The 18,367-nt window shown below is 40.5% G+C and overlaps 1 protein-coding gene and 1 long non-coding RNA gene across 2 annotated transcripts in view; one reads left to right on the forward strand and one right to left on the reverse strand.

Moving 5' to 3' along the window:
• The window catches only part of LGR4 (leucine rich repeat containing G protein-coupled receptor 4), a 72,411-nt gene that overhangs the window by 37,081 nt on the left and 16,963 nt on the right, over positions 1-18,367 (reverse strand). The window contains exon 2 of the mRNA XM_071761629.1: positions 2,866-2,937. Coding sequence (XP_071617730.1) covers positions 2,866-2,937 — 72 coding nt within the window. The remainder of the gene's footprint in view (positions 1-2,865; positions 2,938-18,367) is intronic.
• On the forward strand, positions 6,892-8,379 carry LOC139804403 (uncharacterized). The gene is made up of 3 exons (XR_011729372.1): positions 6,892-7,029; positions 7,165-7,197; positions 8,259-8,379. It is a non-coding gene; the product is annotated as an uncharacterized lncRNA (long non-coding RNA).

Raw genomic sequence — 18,367 nt, forward strand, 5'->3', positions numbered from 1 at the left:
TCTAGATGGAGAAGTCACTTCCAGCAATGATTTCAACACCACTTTGAGTTAGCTCTGTCTTGGCCATGGAGACTGTCACCCAGGTTTCTGTGCTGAAAAAGCAGCTTGGCTAGTGTCTGGCAGTCAGCATTTGGATCTGTTCAACTACAAATAAAAGCCAGGAAGAATGTCTGAAAATCATCTCAGAGCAGAGAGGGAAAATTGTGGTTGTACAGTGGGAAGTTGGATGGTTTGGATTTTTTCAGTTCACAACCATTAAAAATAAAGACTGAAAATTGTCTATACCCTGCCCCATAAAGAAAACTGGGCAGAATTAAGCAAAACTGCATCATGTCTGGTGCTGGTCATTTCTAATAAGTTAAGCTGCTTTTGTTGAAATCTACTTTAGTCTATTACTTCCAAGAAGAACATCAGCTGAAGCAAGGAAACCTGGAGGTGACTTGTGCAAGATGACCATAACCAGGTCTTTAACACAAAGAAGAAATTTTCCTCCTTTCACTGTTCGTGGGGATGGCCAGAACCTCTGCAAATGGGCTTCAAAGTCAAAGCTGGCTGCTGTGAAGCATTATTAACAACTCACAGGTCTCACTTAATGGTTTTCAACTGAAGTACTGTACATAAATACTGCCTCCTCATAGTTCTGCTCTCATCAGTCATTTTCCTGTCTTTCTGCACCCGTGGCAGCTGTTGAATGCAAGAGTTTTTCTTTTTAATGTTTCTGCAGATCCTCCTACTACTGCAGCTGTAGGAGGTAACTCAAACATAAAAGGAAGTACTGTTTTTTTTCTACTGTACTATGGAATTATGATTATTTCCAAACATTTGCCAAGTAAAGATGTGCAATTTTTTTTCCCCCAGAAGTTGCTTTAACATCGAGTAACATGCTAGGAATGATACAAAGCTTCTGGGGTGTTCCCATATAATACTGAACTTAAGACTAGCCTATTTTTTTACAAACTGAAATGCTGGAATTCAGGGGGACAATGAGGTACACGCTGCAAATGGTTCTTAGGCAATAAGGACAATAGATGATGGCTGAAGGCTCTGCCTTTCCTCTTTTACCTCCTGACACACCCCGGGGTTTATGGAAGTTACACAATATGCACACCCACCAGTTGGGTTTTATTGCTTAATTACTTATATGGAAAAAATGAAGTCTCCTGCAGTCACCTGAAGTTGGGAAAGCAGAATTATTTTTTTCAACTTTTGATGTGAAATACAACTAGAGAAATTTTAGGAAAAAAATAGACTACAAAAACAACAAACACACAGCAGTACATATTATAAAGCATATAGGGAAGTGGCTAGTATGTATTCTGAACCCAGGCCTCTAATTATCTATGTCTTTTAATTAACTCCTCATGCCATACAACATTTCCTAAATGCTCCATCTGAAGTCCTGGAAACTTATTTTCCTTCACAAGACTATATCGCAAATTTAAGTAATACCTAAAATCAGAGGAAATAAACAAGAACCTGCTAAGAATAAAATAAGCTTATCACACACAATTCACTTGACACAGATAAGTTCAACTGTGCTTTACTGGCTAGAATCAAAACCACTTTAAAAACAGGGGAAATTTAGTAACTTAAGCATATTAGTAATGGTAGGTGGTAAATTATTAGAACATAAGAGAGACCAAAATTGTAAGGAGAGGTAAAATACCTTCTTAGACCAAGCAGTGAAACTGGAATGCAAGAACAATAGAGCACCTTTCAGGAATGCAAACCTTTCTTCAGGAGCAAGTGACCCAATCTCCTAATGATTTCTCAATATCCTTGTTCATGTGAGGTGTGGTGGTTGCACTGGTTGTAGCAGGTAACCAAGAATCAAAAGGTTTTGGGCTTTATGTGTAGCTTTGCTTTGGGGTTAGTTTATCCTGCTGCCCTCTACAAATGGCTTTCATTTTTTGCTTCAGTTTCCTCATCTGCAATATCAGAAGAATTCCCTGAGTCGTACAGGTTTGCCTCATTGGGAAATGAGATGTTCTTTGCCTATGGTGCATTTACTGAAATATCTCCACACAGCATTCATAGCTACAGTCTGGCCAAAGCCTCATGTAAGGACAATTTGATATGAGAATTGTTACTTTGACTCTGGAAATGCAGATAAGGAAACTAAGGCACACAGAAGTCACTCGTCACATATATAGTACTTAAATAAGTTCATCACAGCACTAAAGTAGTAATTGAAAGTCAAAACCTTCTCCCTGATTATTGACTCTGAAACCCAGTCTATTCCATGGCTGTGTTGTGTTGTGAAAGGGTGCTTCAAATTCTCAAAGGCATCTCAGTTAAGACTTCAGCAAAAAAACTGAGCAAATAAGGCTTAGTAAAACCTTAAAAAAATAACCAAAACAACAAGAAAGAGAGCAGGACAAGGAGAGCTGGAAACTGAAGTGAGAATTTCTGTCAATGAAACTACAAACAAGAAGCCCTATACCACAGAACTTGAATTGGGATGCAGGTCAGGATGAGCTTGTGAGCACTGCATCTGCAGCCTACAGGGACAATGGCAGCAAGCTGCTCAGTAAATGGAACAACATATATTTTATGGAACTTATGCAAGAGCTATACTATGGCTCCTTCGGAAACAATGGTAATTACACACCTGCTGTGTTATCTTTGGATAACACTGTAATTAGTCTGTGTCATCACTCCAGCCATGGTTAAAATAATTACTGTAAAAAGTCCCTTGTAAGTAGCATTTACTGTTCCGGTTTCCAAACACGAACAGGATTTCTTTTTTTTTTTTTTTTTAAAGTATAATTGCTTTCTCTGTTCACAGCTCAACTCGATGCCATTTCCACACCCACCTTCCACTTCATGCACCCATCTGATGTTGAAGCAAAGTGAAATACTTACAGCTCTTCCAAGTAGGGAAAGTTCTTGAATGCATCCTCTGGCAGCCTTGTGATGTTATTCATGCTGATATCTCTGGAGAAAAAGAAATACAGATTTATCAATAGACAGCAGGGATTTTTTTCACTCTAGGAAAAGAAGACAGAGAAGAAAGCCTAATCAGATGTTATGACAACATCAAAAAAAATATTCTAGCATCACACAGTAGTATCTCTTTCTAGAAATTCTAGAACTCTGCATGCTAAACTTCAAAGCACAGTAATTTGAGGATCCAGTCACAGCAGAAATCTATTTAATGGAAAGTTGATAAAAGTTTTGACACATCTTAGCAAAATTTCCTGTGAGGCTACAAGGTAGAGGGTACAGAAGAGGCTCTACAGTATTGTTATCCCTATTACTAATTTTTACCAACATACACATGCATACAATTTTAACACAGATTATTAAGACCTCTCCAAAACCACAGCACAGGAAAAAATAAAAATAAATTAAGAAATAAAAGAGATTGTGACCACCCACCATGCAAATTTTCATCCCACAATGTCTTTTTAAAAAAAAAACAAGAATACATGCATTGGGACTTAATAAAAGAGCTTCTGGCAAACATGGCTTCTGGAACAACTGACAAGAATAGCAGAAACATGTCCTAGCTCTACCACAGTCATTTTTTATTTTATTTTTTTTACAAAACCCACAGAAGTCCTCAAGGTAATAGTTTTAAGCAGATTTCATTCTCAGTCCATGAGCAGAGACAGGCTGGCAGCAAGTGCTTACATGATAGGTATGCAGCCCTGCTCAGCTTTTTTCTTTACAAAGGAGCTCTGAGTGGCAAACCTGGTGCCATCACCTCAGTTCACACCTACATAACCATCACAGATAATCCAGTCCTACAGCAAGTTATTACTCAATGTGAGTAAAAGTAGCACAAAAACAATTCAGTTTGATAATTAAGCTAATAATTGCCTAACAATTCATGACATAATCCAAGTTCTTACTTTTCACTTGCTTACTCGTTGGGCTTTTGTTCTGATTTTTTTTTTTTTGGTAATGTATAGTCCAACAGGCAACTCAGTGAGGCTTGTTAGTAGAGCCCTCTCAGCTTCCTTCTACCTGTAGCCTTCCACCAATTGTTCTCTAGAATCTATATTCCACCTTCCCCGGGTATTTTGGGCAAAAAACCACACAAAACAAAACTACCCCTTCCATCTTACTGAAAATCATTAAGTACCACTGTGTGAATATCTGAAGGGCTGGTGACTGCACACAGGGTAACAGATTTTGTTTTCAACCTAAAATGCTCAGCTTCAGAATAAAGGACAAGCCCTTGCCTACTGCTGGGGTTTATGTTCTTCTCTCATTCATTGCCACCACAATTTTTCCAACATCTGCCTCAACTGGAATTGTCACTTCTGATGAGACAGAAACAGGTCAATTTAGACTCTTCTTGCTATAATAGAAGGACACAAATCCCTGAAGAAAATCCCAGCTTCCTTGAGAAATTAAAAAAAGTTTCACATTGAGAATGCCTTCCACAGCTCCCACATATGGCAGGAGTGAGTGCTGACCTTGGGGAGGTTCAGAGTCAGAGCCCTAAGGGGAGTAAGGACCATGAAGTGGGTTTAGTGCTGCTGCTGCTGAGGAAATGGTGTTTTGGGACATCTGGGCCTCCCTTTATGCTGTGACAAACCAGATACCATGGCAGTACCATATAACCTACCAAAATATTGCAGCAGCTAATTAAACCCCACTTTGCAGAGAGTGCCCACAGTACTCCTCTGGTTGCCAGACCATAATGTCTAACATAGCTCATTTTTTAAAATTTCCTTATTTATCCTGACAACAGAAAAAAAATGTAAAAAAAAAAATTAAATCTGTTCTTCCCACACACAGTTGACTATGTCAGTGAATTTACATTGAGATTAACAAATAACTGGCAACTGCTCTGCTGCCCCTGTCAGAGCAGCCCCAGCCCCAAGCCACCACCCATGTGAACTCTGATATCAAACCTAGATGCAACTGTTTCTGTAAACCAAATGTTTATTAAACAGCAAGCCAAATCTTCATTTCCCATACCCCAGAGTTACAGGATGAGAGTTATTCCTCAGCACTTGTTTATTGTGTATTAATATCACTCAAGAGCAACAGAGATCAAAATAAGGTTCAGCACAAAAAACAAACCCAGTTGTGAGATGACCAAGAAAATCCACTGCAACACAACAGGCTCCTTCACTGAGCTCCAGAAGGAGCTGAGCTGGAGATGATTTATTTCTGAATTCAACACCCTACATGTTTCAAGAGGTGCTTTGTGTGTCAGCAGCAGCTTGGGTACCGTGAGATGCTGCAGTTGCTGTGGGGGGGACATTTTTCTTCTTGTGCAGGAAAGTAAATAAAAGTATCAGATACATGAATTGTCAGCTGTCTGCTCCACAGGAGACTGCAACTTTCATTCTCCATGTCCCCCCATATACATTTTTCAAATTGTCATGAATACAGGCATTTCACACAGCCAGGCTAGTCCTCTCCTTTCCAGATGACAACACACAACCCCCCAGTATCAACTGGAAAGCACTTAGAAAAATGGCAGGAGGGGAAAAAGGGAGGGGAAACCCTACAGAAGTCCCAAGAAACTGTAACCTGTGCAAAAAATAATACTAATTAAAAATTAAAAATAATTAAAACCAAACCAGAATAACTTTCTCAAAAGACTGCCTGTGTGATATAAAATCCTGTTATCAGACAAGACGTATCAAATGGTGAGAGTAAAACCAGGTCACCAGTGCATATCATCAGAAAGCACTTTATGAATGGCTACACAGCACTTTGTCAAGAAATTGGACTGCAACCATGCTGTTGCAAAACATGACAGCTTCTTAGGACAGAAGTGGAAAGGAACTGTATCCATCTGGAAGCAAATCCTAAAAAAAGTCAAGGATATCATGTCGACATAAGGCATGGTTGGCATCCCAGTTCTATGCAATTTTGGCCTTTTGTTGGCTCTGACATTAGAAAGAATGCCTGTAGCTTTTTTTTTTTTTTTTTCCTGTAGCTCCAAGTGTTAACATTTACAATTTTAATACAGCAAGAAGACTCTTTGGGTGTAATCACAAACCAGAGCACCCAAGTAATGAAGATTTGAGAAACATCACCAATATCCATAAATTCTACTGAAATTTCTTCGCAGCAAAACTGCATTTAGAACAAAAAGTAGCACAGAGACACATTGCAATTCTGTCTTTTAGTATTATCATGTGAATCTTCAGGGACTGCTTATTAAGATTCCTTGCGAAAAACCTGGAATTATAACATGTATTTGCCTTCATTACATGTGAAATTAACTCTACTTGGTAAATAAGCCCATCTCTGTGCAGAAAAGGAATATCTAAGAGTACTTTCCTGACCTCTAGCAGTGTTTATAGGAATGATGTTACCACATAACAGAAAGGTAACATAAGCAGTTGTTTAATGCCCCAATTCAGCACAACTACACCCAAGATTCCACTCTGGATTGAGTAAGTATAAAAAGATGTATGACCCCTAAAAATAGCACAACACTTACAAACCTTTCAATCACCACCAAAAAAACCCAACCCAACAACCTCAACCAAAAAAACCAAAACAAAACCTAAAATAAAAAAAACCCACACTTGCCCTAATTTTTACAGGAACATTGAAGTTCAGACTTCTGACTCTGCATCTCAGAGGCTTAAGTTTCTGTTCTTTCATCACTTTGCTGTATGATCTGTCAGTCCAGCAATCTACAGCTCTGTCATGAACTGACAGCCCCATGCTTGCATTTCCCCAAGAAACACAGAATGGACACAGCAGCTTTAAGAGGGGGAAAAAAAAAAAAACAGATGAGGACGGGGATCTCATGGTTTTACACAGTAGATTTATCAGAAAAAAAATAGAAGCCAGGGGCAGACCTGCACATTTCAGCAGTTACCCATTAACAGGGCTTATCAATACTAAGCAGCCAGGATAAATCTTTACTCCCAAACCAACTTGAACCCAGGCAGGTCAGGGCGTGATCAGGCAGGGAGCTGGCATCGAAACTCAAGTGATGAGCAGCTGAAGGTGGTAACCTCAACCTCTTTAGCAAGAGGAGGCTGCATCTTGGGGATAGCATGAATCACAGCCTTGGAGTTACAAGGAGTTTCGCCATTTCAGGTAGGAGAGGTGGAATGCCAGAATAGAAATACAACCCTGCTCCCTCCTACAGCACAATATATTGCTGCCCTGGCTGCAGTTTTAATGATACAGAAGGCTCACACACTCAGCTCTGATGTTTTGTCCTCTTTTCAGGAAGGTACTGCAAAAAAAGAAAAACCAGCTATAGTAAGTAGCTTGAAGGAATATACTGAAAATGTTATTTTGCCATTACATCTGCAGGTACTGAAGAGACTGATTTTTATAGGTCAAATGTGAAAAATCAGGCCATGGCACTCCAGCTGCTATTTGCTGGTTTTAGGCTGCATCAGTAGATCCCTTCAGGTTATTTTGACAATTATTTTAATCTCCATTGCCAGCTTCGTCTAGCAAAGTCCCCTGCTTTCACCTGACACACAAACACATCTTTAAAAATATTAGTACATATTTTAACCAGCAAGGACACTAAAAGCTATGAAAAACTCCCTGTGTTGAAAATAGGCATCAAATGAGATAAAGTAACTTGGGAGAAAAAAAGCACCTTTGCTGGACACACACAAAACACACAGCACATCTCTTTGCATAAAGCAGATTTTAACTACTTTTAAAAGCAACCAGCAGCAGAGATTTCAGAAACCTGAACCAGGCAACTTAATGCACTTAAACTTTATTATCCTCCTTCTGTGCAAGAATTCCAGTGCCTGATGGAAAGTTTTGGTTGTTTTTTTAATTTTTAAGAATTCTTTATTCTACCACTACCAAAAGGTAAACTTCCCCAGATCCAGGATGACTAGAAACACCCCACATTCAACTTCACTGGCATCTGGAAGCAAAGCCCATTCAGTCTCCCAGTAATTCCATGTTCCTCTCAGGATCCAGCACTCCAGATTACTTCCAGCCCTATAAACTCCCTGTCATGCAGCTGCTCTTCTCCAGAGTCCCCTTCATATTTTTAGGGAACTTCATCTTAAATTCCATCCAGCTTTGCTGTGTCAAACTCAGCATCACTTTTCACATGGTAACTTAATAATTCTCTTACATTAAAAAAAATTAATAATTCTTTATTATCCTTAGACAGGGGCTTAAGCCACAGCTTTCATCAGTGGCATCAAGCAAAAGAGAAGCAGATAAAATGCACAGCATGCACAGCTCCTCCTGCAGTGCACACATCATTTTCTCTCTCCTTTTAAAGCACTGCCTCTATCATAAAATAGCCTGACCCTTAGATTTATCCCAAACCTTTTTCTTAGACTGACAGAGTGGGATTCCAGCTAGCAAGGACAGCAGCTCAGAGACAACGGAAAGGGAGGAACGGGACCATAATTCTTGCCCAAGAAGAAAAGCTGCAGCAACAAAGAGGGACCACAAAATGGGAAACACAGACTTCCTGTAGAGGGCTACAGAAAGCACAGGCAAAAATGATAAATAAATTAGCCCAAGATATAGACAGAGGATGCAAGTTAATGACCCACAATAACTGACGGGCATTGGAAAAAAAAAAAACAATGCCAGACTCTCTGGACTGAGAGGCATTCACTACAACAGCTTTTGGGTTTTTGGGGTTTTTTTCCCTTACAAGACCTACAATTCTTCACTGCAGCCACCCAGAGAAGGTGTGTGCATTTAAGGCAAAGAAACCTTCCTCCCTCCCCAGCTGGGGTGTGCTGGCATGTCTGCTGAAACTCCCATTTCCAACCTGCACTGCAGCTTCAGCTATCAACACTGGGATCTGCACTGAACTGGGGGCACAGGAACCTTCCCACCACATTTGGGTACTGCATCTGAAGGCGTGGTAATGACCTGAAATAGTCCACATGGTGAAAAAGATCTTAAGGTAGAAACCCAGAAAATACCTAGCTACAGAAGGGGCAAAGTCAAACCCAATGGAGATTGGTCGCTTAAAAAAATAAAATCAGAAACTCCTCTGTGCTCCCTGTATCTTTGCCAAGAGTTAACTTCTTTTTTTTGCTCTCCACCTAACCTCTATCTTTTGTGTAGTTTAGAAGAGAAGGGGGAAAGAGAAGGGGGGGAGAGAGAGAGAGAGAAAGAGAGAGAGAGAGAAAGAGGAGTGTTTGTTCAAGGAAAGATCATGTTTCAACAAGGCACCTTTAAAATCCTATAAAATACTCCCTCTGAGCAAGCTTAACCTGTTTGCTGATAGATAATAGCATGTAATACTGTAGGCTCCATTCAGTCTTTTCCAAGGTCTGGGCCCTCTGCCACCGAGTTATTTAATTATAACACTTACAAAATGATTTAGGCAGAGCTATCTGTATTTGAATAAAGCCCTCCTACCTACTTGTATACAACCATTAGGTAAAAGGTCTTAATCTCATGTAAAATTCCCCCGTAGTAACCCTGATCCAGCTTCAGCAGTACTGGGAAAAGATGGAGTTGTTCATAATTTTAGACACTACGTTAAATAAACCAGGTTACTGCAAATGCAACTCAACCTGATGCTGGCAAAGAGCAACAATGATCCCTCCACTACCCTGGGACCACTGGATACATGGATAATGCTCCACACAGGCAAAGATCAACACCACAAAGCAACAGATGCTTTTCTTAGCATACCAGACCAACAATTCTTTGCCAATTAACCAAAAAGAAAAAAGGGAGAGAAGTGAAAGTAACTGCATGGCATTGGTCAGGGTTTTAAATTCAGCCCAGGTCAAATCCTCATTAACCAAGAGAATTCCTGGTGTGCCCAGAGGAGCTGGAGCAGAGGGGGAAGAGGGGCAATTGGGGAAACTCAAGATCAGACCAATCTAAGTGGCACTGTGGTGTCCTCAAGAAAGACATTTGGTGCTGAACTCCTTGTAGGGACATGCTCACAGGATGGAAACCAATGTAATTTTCAACCAAATCAACACATCACAGCAGTGAGACCCAGTGGAGAGCAAGAGCTGAATTACATTCCTGGTTTAGACCTACTTTCCCCTTTTGCCAGTTCCTTCAGGATGAATATAAAGCTGCTGAAAAGACAGAGACATTGAGTCCAGATTAATAATGGCCCATCTCTTAACTGTATTCTGTACATAATAAAAGTATAGAAAGCCTGGAGGATCAGCAAGGAAATTCAAATTAGATTGATTCAATTTAAAAGAAAAAGGTTGGGTTTTTCTTTTACTGTATCTTCCTGATAAGCAGCATCAAACAATTCTCTTTCAGAAGCACCACTTCACAACTCCTGCTTTGAACAGTAATTGCCTGCACTTTGAATCTAATGCATGCAGCTAAAATCTAAGGTTATATATTATATGCAGACATGCCAGCCCCAACAGCTACAGCTCATGAACAGGAGGCAACAAAATACCAGGCAAAGGAAAAATCATGTTTACAGAGGAGCCTACACTTGGAAATGGTTTAAGCTGGCAAGAGTGTTTGAGATTTTTTTTTTTTTAATGTATAAGTAATATGCTGGTTAATTACTTACCTTCTACATACTACCTACATCTATTACTGTAAGGTTTGGCTACCTCAGCCTATATTAGCTAGGATTTATGGGGTAATAGCACATCAATGCTCCAGTATGTCAGACTGGTATTTAAAATCTACATTCTGTAGTTTCCAACATGGTCTGCACAACTACCAGTGCCCACATCCCAGTGGGAAGGACCCAGCTCAAGGGCACCCCTGGCTATGCCAACAGCCAGGACTCTGCTGTATCCCATATCCTCCAGTCCTCACTCCCATGTCCCAACACATTTTTCTTCAGCTCCTGTTCCTTTCTAGATGGGCATGATTGTCAACAATAAAACAAAATGGAAGATTTGAAACCATGTGGCACATTGATGGAGATTTTCCTCCTTGTGGTTCTCTCCCCAACAATCTCAAATACAGCTCTACTGCCTCCAACATCATCCTAGAGACCTTTGACACATAAAAAGCACAAAAACCTGTTCTGTATTCACAGCCCATTTTGCAGTCACAAAAAGCCTATCAGCCGTGCCTTTTTTTCTTTTTCTATTTACAAGCATGTTTCCTTTTCCACTTCTTCTAGGAAACATTCTTGTAGGAAAGGAAATATCCAAATACTTAAAACCTTAGTCAACATCGGCCACGACTGGCCTAACAAGACACAGCAAACGGTGCATTCCCACCCAGCAAACACACTTGCCATTTCCTAAGTACCCATTTTGCTATCACTCTCATGAGCACAAGGTCTTATCATCTGCTGTTTGTATTGCAACAAGAAGCTGAGGGCCCTAAGGTTCAACGTGTCAAAGTGATTGGTGCTGTACAAATACACAGTGGGAGCCACACCTCACCTGGAAAAGTCTGCTGCTAAAATGGACGAGACAATCAGCAAGGGAGGGAAAAGAGGCATGCAGAGGTGAGGCAAAACCTGCCCAAAAAGTCACCCAGTGGAGCCCCCTCCAGCCACCCAACGCTGCTTTCCTGCACCCTGTCCCCATCACAACAAAGCCACAGACAGCTGAATTATAGCCAAGTTAGAAATCAAAGAGGGAGGGAAATTAAAGACTAAACTACCTTTCTTTTTTTCCCTTTTTAAAAAATTTTATTTTGGTTTGTTTTTTTTTTTAAGTAGGAAAAGAGGTCAGGAGGCTTGTTAGATGTGTAGGCTCACTCCATTTGAAAGCAATAGAAAGAAATTATATGCTTTAGCAGCTCTGTGAGCAGGTAATATGCAAAGTTTTCATCCACTTTTTTGTGGCTCAAACTCACTAGAACGTTTGTGTGACCACTCACTTGGGGATGAAGCACTTAACCTGCATTTTCATGGAAGCAATCAAACTTCAGACTACCCACCAACCCTGGCTATTGGAAGGGAATTAAGATATTCAGGAGTTTTAGGAGGTAGGGTACATGGAGTCCTTTTTCAGTAAAAAAAACCAAAAAACATATAAATCCTGTTGGTTGCAGTAGGCTTTTAGCATTTTGCTGAAGCAGGACATCCAAAGTTTTCACTGACAGCCACAGAAAGGCTGAAAAATTTCAGACAGGTCTGTTCCTGCAACAGAAGTAACATCCCCCTCTTCTCCCACATATCTCTAAGTCATTTTCCTCCTTTCTCCTTCCCATGTCACATCAACCTGGTGGTTTTGGGGTTGTGTTTTTTTTTTTTTTTTTCCTTCCAACACGATGTCTTAGCTTTCTTTCAGACACAGTAACTAGCTCTAATGTACCCTATTCATCTGCCAATCAAGCCATCATCAAGATCTTAGAGAGAACAATACTTGTATGCAAAGCCCTATTTTGAACTGGTATTTGAGTCACTGCAGGCCAACCATTAAGCAATCACACATACGGTTAATGGCCTATGTTGACACATGGTGGGGAATTAACCCGGAAAAAAAATTCCAGTGCATTATGGTGAAAGAGATCGGATCCTGGAATAGGAATAGAGCCCAAGCTAACGTGCTCTTGGGTTTAATTTTTAAGAGCCACACGTTCCGTGTGGATTACAGGCTGAGGGAAAGGTTTCTGGTAACTGAAGGAAGAAACAAAGTGTCCCTCTGTGCAAGAGTATTTCCCTTACATAGTTAGAGATTATTTATAGCAGAGAGTAAAATTATGCATTATTCATGGCTTTATAATTATTTACTCTCTGGAATACTGCAATGCCAGGGAACTGAGTATAAAAAAAAATAAATCAGGGTGATGGGTACATTAGAAAAGCAGTCTGAGGACATTCCTGTGCCCAGATTATCCTTCTGCATCCATGGGTATCCGTCCTTCCATCCATGGGTATCCATCCACCCACCAGACTGAAAAACCAACCTGTGTAACACCATGAAGCAGCCCACAGACAAAACCAAGTGGGAACTTGGATCATCCACATCTCCAATCTGTAACCAACCTCACATCTTCTGCTACAACCCAAGCTCTTGGTAGGGTTGCTTGCTCTCGGTATGGTTATTCCTCTGACTTGGAAGTTTTTAAAAATAATTTCTATAAAGTAAAATGGTTACCCAAGATTCCATGAGTAACTACAGGCTAAAATGCCAGAAAGGTCATTATAAGCATTTGGTGATAATCCTCCTTGGATTTACAGCCACTTGAGGCAACACACAGACTACAGGGGAGCTTCAGGAGAGCAGCAGAGCAGTTAAAATCCCTGAGGACCAATTCTTTTCAAAGGACCACTGCACAGCATCTTTGCCAGGCAGGTCCATGGTACACAGATACCAGCATGGAAGTTGTTGAGAGGGATCAAATCTGAGCAATGTCATTATTTTAAGGAGATTGCAATGTCTTCTGCACTTTATCCAGTTTGTCTCCTGTCTCCAGAGAGGATGGCTGAGAATGCAAGCAAAGCAGAAGCAAGCTGCAAACCTGGTGGTGAAGCCTTTGGGGGTAAGTGCTCAAAATACTGTCCTCCTGTTAGTGATGTTTTTTTATTTCACCAGCACATCTTCCAGATATGGGAAACCATGAGACATACTTTAATGCCTTCATCTCATTTAACAATAGTCCAGTAAACTGGCTGGAATAACAACTCTCCAGGTTAAGGGCCTCGAACCTGGGATCATCTTAGCCCAAACAGATGCATCTAAACCATTTATGTTAAGACCAAACCATCATTTTTTTAAGACTTAAGATTATTTGTGAAAGACAATAAGCTAAGCAGAAGGGTCTTTGTTTATATTTTTTAAAAATCCATAAGTCTACACATGAAAGGAAAAGGAGAATGCAGCAACAGCTTAAGACTTCAACCTACCACACCATCCAGGATGTAGCTGAATGATGTGTTCCCTTTCTGATGAAGAAACCTAACTTATATTCCCACTGCTTTCCATCTCCCTGATGGAAATGTTTATAGACAAGATGCTGGAATCAGATCATTATAATAATCTGAATTTTTAAAAAAGCATTTGAGGGTTTTGGCCTTTTTAAAAATCAGATGGGGTCAGCAGTCCTCTATACAGGTTGGCCTCACAGAGAGCTGTATCAGCACAACTATGGGGCAGCAAAATGAAATGGCAGTAGGAGTGAAGAAAGGTATTGAAGGGGACAGTGGGACCTTTGCTCCAAAAGGAAACAGCATGTAGCTATGCCTTCAATGGAACCAACACCAGATTCCCTAAAGAAGTTTTACATTTTGTCATGTTTTAGGTAAAAAAAAGTGTAACACTATGTTTACAACTAAGTTCAAACTGGGCAGAACTGTCAGTTGCAACAATTGTCCTTATCCCTGCAGAGTCATGTTGAACCCAAGTAATTATGTAATTTTTTTAACCCTTTCCTGAGTTAAACCAGCCCCAGGTTAGAGACATACCCAAGTTTCAAATTGCTACACCTGGCACAAACACTTCACACATGACCAAGCCAAGGTTTTCTTCACTGCTCTTGAGGAAGTTCTCAAGCATTTTTTCCTTATCGGAAACTTCTGGGAACAACCATTGCTGAAATACTATGAACATCACCAAACTATGCAATGAGACCAGTTTAGTAAGATCTGGGTCTGTTCCCCCCTCTCCAGTCTGAGGTCCCTGCTGCACAACCACAAACACCTACCAGGCAACTTTTGTTCCTTTTAACGGCTTCACCGGCAATTCCATAAAACTTAAACGGCCTCAGCTGGATCGTAGGGAGCCAGGCTCACCCTTTGGACTCCAAGGACACATCTTGCTCCACCTAGCAACATGGTATTTACTAAAACAAACATTTCACACCAAAAGCTCCCCGTTATAACTCTGGATGCAGATCCACCGAGGTTCAGTTCCTCGCTGCAGCGCAGACTCATTCTGTGGCTTTGGGCAGGTTGCTTCCCCTTCCCAAACTCCAGGTTCAAAGGAGAATAATCTTTTCTGCATCTCTGAGAGGAAGGGGGAGGATAAAACTACCAAAGTTCTGAACTGTCCAGACAGAGCCCTGCACTTAAACCTGTTTACACTGATAGCAAAGCAGAGTTATCATTACACACAAATATTCACATAAAGATCTTCTATTGCATTTTCACTGGGTTTTTGCTCTTTTGACAAAAGAAAACAAGAAAACAGCTACAAATCCAATTCCATAAAAATGCCAACTCTAAGTACTTTCAATTTTATTCGTTTTCCTTCTGGTTTATTTTGGTCTCCTAGTCTGTCCCACCCAATGTTTAGAAAGCAACTTGAGCCTCAAAAGTCTGGGTAAGCCCTACATTTTTAGAAGACTAAGAGCAAAAAAGGCAAAACAAAACTGGTGTACTAACACAGTCAGTGAAGCCAGAAGACAAAATGTAAATAATCAGTCCAAACCTACATACAACAGTTTTAGAATTTAGTAATTTTTTATACTTACATATTATATGTAACTCTGATGTCACTAAAAATTATTTCTGGAAAAAAAAAATTTTGCTATACAGCACTGTAATTACGTATACATTGTGGGAAAACTAAAAGTACACAGTACTGCTTTCTAGTATCAAAATAGATCTCAGGGCAGCATCTGGAACAGCCTTTGTAAAACCAAACCTTTTATGTAACAGTTTTCAAGGCATCTTAATGAAGTAGCTGATGAAACAGAAGCAGTTTTAATAAGATGTAAAACTTAGGTTCTGGAAATTTGTGATTGTCAAGTACTTTTAACAGAAGAGTAATTTACACTTTATGACATTTGAAAGATTAAAGTGCCTGAAGTCCCCCCACATGGCAGCATTTCTGTGTTCTAACACACAGCCCTCACACTTCACTCAGGAATCAGTACCTTCAACAAATGGTAAAGCAAGGGCTGCTGCCTGTTGACAAGAAATATTGCTAAATACAGGAACCAAAACAGTCCTTTGTATGAGCTTCCCATCCTTTTAAGTCATATTGGTTTCCACTACATTCCACTTTTTGAGTTGAGATGTATGGCTCCTACATGCATGAAGACACAGGTTGGGTATCTACCTTACCTTCCAGTGAAGGCTTGACATGAATCAAAATGAAAGCTGCACAAGATGTCTGCCAGAAAGACCCTCAAGTTCAGGTTCTACTTCAGTACAAGACTGAAGAAGGAACACCAAGGCAGTATTCAAACCCAATTTTATTCTTTCTTGTATAATGAAACTGTCAAGACTTCTCCTCCTTATCTGTCTTATCACAGAGCTAATTATTTCCTTTCAAGACTCAAAACTTCATGCATGTTTTGCTTTGTGAAAAAAGCTCAAAGTTGTGTAGCTCTTTTTTTTTCTTTTTTTATCCTGAGCTACATTTGCTGCCATCTAAACCCCACATGATATGCACTGAAGTTCAGTGACAGACCCAGTCTGTCTCTCTCCAGTGCCAAGCAGCACCTTTGGTGCATACACTCATTACAGTGGGTTTTCTCCCACCAAGGTTCCAGTAAAAAGCAGACCAATGTTATGAGAATCTGGGGAAGGAAAAGATTTTAAAAAATAGAGACAAGTCATTATCGCTTTCCAAGTCTGGCCACTCTACTTAGTATAAAAGAAAATAAGGTCTGGATGAGGTGAGACGAACTGAAAGCACAAAAACTCCTCTGTATTCACAGAGAGATGGAGGAGAAACATCCTCATAGTGCTTCTACCTCCCAAGGTCAGAGGACAGAAGGTAGATTCTAGAAGGCACACTGGCTTTGTCTCCTGTTTTGCTCTATTTTTTTTTTTTTTTTTTTTACACTAGTAGTATGAACTATGTCTAAATGCAGATTTTAGATGGGTACACAAAGATGTCAACACAAGCAACCTCCCACAACCCCCAACCTCCCCAACAGGTCTCCTGAGCAGCTAACATGCTAAGAAGTCTTTCAGGGTAACACACTAAGAGAGATCAGCTCTGACCAAGATGTGAGCCTGTACCCAAAATTTGCCCCAAACTGGAGGGGACTTCTCCTGAACCAAAACAGCCTGTGGATCTGGTTCTTCGAAGTCTTTTCACTCATTTAAACCACGACTAGAGCTTGAACAAACAACCAAACAACCAAAAAAGGATGGAAAAAACTAAGTTTTTAAGAATTGTCGGGAAAAACTGTGGGAAAGGATTTTTATATTGTGCTATAGATAGAGATATGGGAGGTCTGAGGCACAGAGACTCTTTCTGAGGTTCTGAATGGCATGCAGGCATTTCCTTTGCTGCTGTAGACTCCCTGCTAACCTGCAGAGGTTGTGCCTCCAACACCACAGCACACAAAGCCAGCACAGTCTGAACTGGCAGCCCTAAGAGGGTTAATGGACACCACACACCAATGAGAAAAACCCTGTAGTTAAAATTAACAGCAATTACAAAGATAAAAAGAAAAAAAAAAAAAAATCAGAAAAAGAAAGCTGAAAAACGCCACTCTCACATGCCCAGAGAAAAAGCCGAGGACACTGCTAGCCCTTCACACATGCCCATTGCACTCCAGCATATTCACAGTGGTTTTCAATAAACAGCTACACAAGTCACTGGAGGGAGGGAGGGGTGGGGGGAGGAAGGGGGGGAAATCTGTTTTCTTTCATACAATTCCACAAAAATAACTGTCATCACAACCATCCTTGTGGCAGAAAAGTCCATATTTGCCTGCAGTGAAATCCGTCTGCAGCTGCCCCGTGGAAAAGACAGCCAATAATTGGCTTCTTTCACCTCTGTTAACCACGAACAAAAGTGTCATTCAGCTCCCAAATGGACAGAAGGCACCAATGGATGGTCAGCTCGCTGAGCCAATGGGCTGGAATAACAATAACCCTGTAGCATTTTCTTTTTCCTTTTGTTTAGTCTTTCAAAGCCCTTAATTAAGACCCTCACAAAGCACCCCTACAGGCTTCTTTCAATGAGGCATTACACGCCTGTTTTCTTGTATTTAAGGAAGAAAAGTAACAGGGATTTCTGAAACACATTAAGCAGCACACACAATTTCCATGTATTCACGACTGAAATACTGTTGCATTTTAGCTTTTAAATATTATCGTCAAGAAAAAGAAGTTCAGGCTCATTGTGCCGGCTCTTTGCTGGATGTCCCTAGCTACATAAAAAAAAAAAAAAAAAAAAAAAAAAAAAAACCAAAAAAAACCAAAAAAAAAACCAAAAAAAACAAACAAAAAACCTCACAAAATACACAAAATAAATACAGGCAGTCATAAATCTCATGTAACTACACCAGCTTGCCCAAATCTACTGCTAGCCAGCAGCTCCTGACACGAAGGCAAGTGGAACAAGACATGCAGATGAAGCATCCCTGGGCACCCCGAAGCAGACAGCTGAGAAAGGCCCAGGGGTGACACAGGGAACTAATTTGTTGAGACTGCAGAGGCTGCCGTGGCATTGTCTGAAAAGCTGAGCTGGTGAAGGGGAAGGTATAAACCCTGCTGGGTTTGGTGGCCTCACAGACAATCAAATATCTGCTCTCATTTCACGTATGTGGAGGTAATCTGTGCTCCAGTGTGAACCAAACTGATGTAATACTGCTGTTTGTGTATTAAACAGGACAT

Source organism: Heliangelus exortis, chromosome 18 (assembly GCF_036169615.1).
Source record: "Heliangelus exortis chromosome 18, bHelExo1.hap1, whole genome shotgun sequence".
NCBI lineage: Eukaryota > Metazoa > Chordata > Aves > Apodiformes > Trochilidae > Heliangelus > Heliangelus exortis.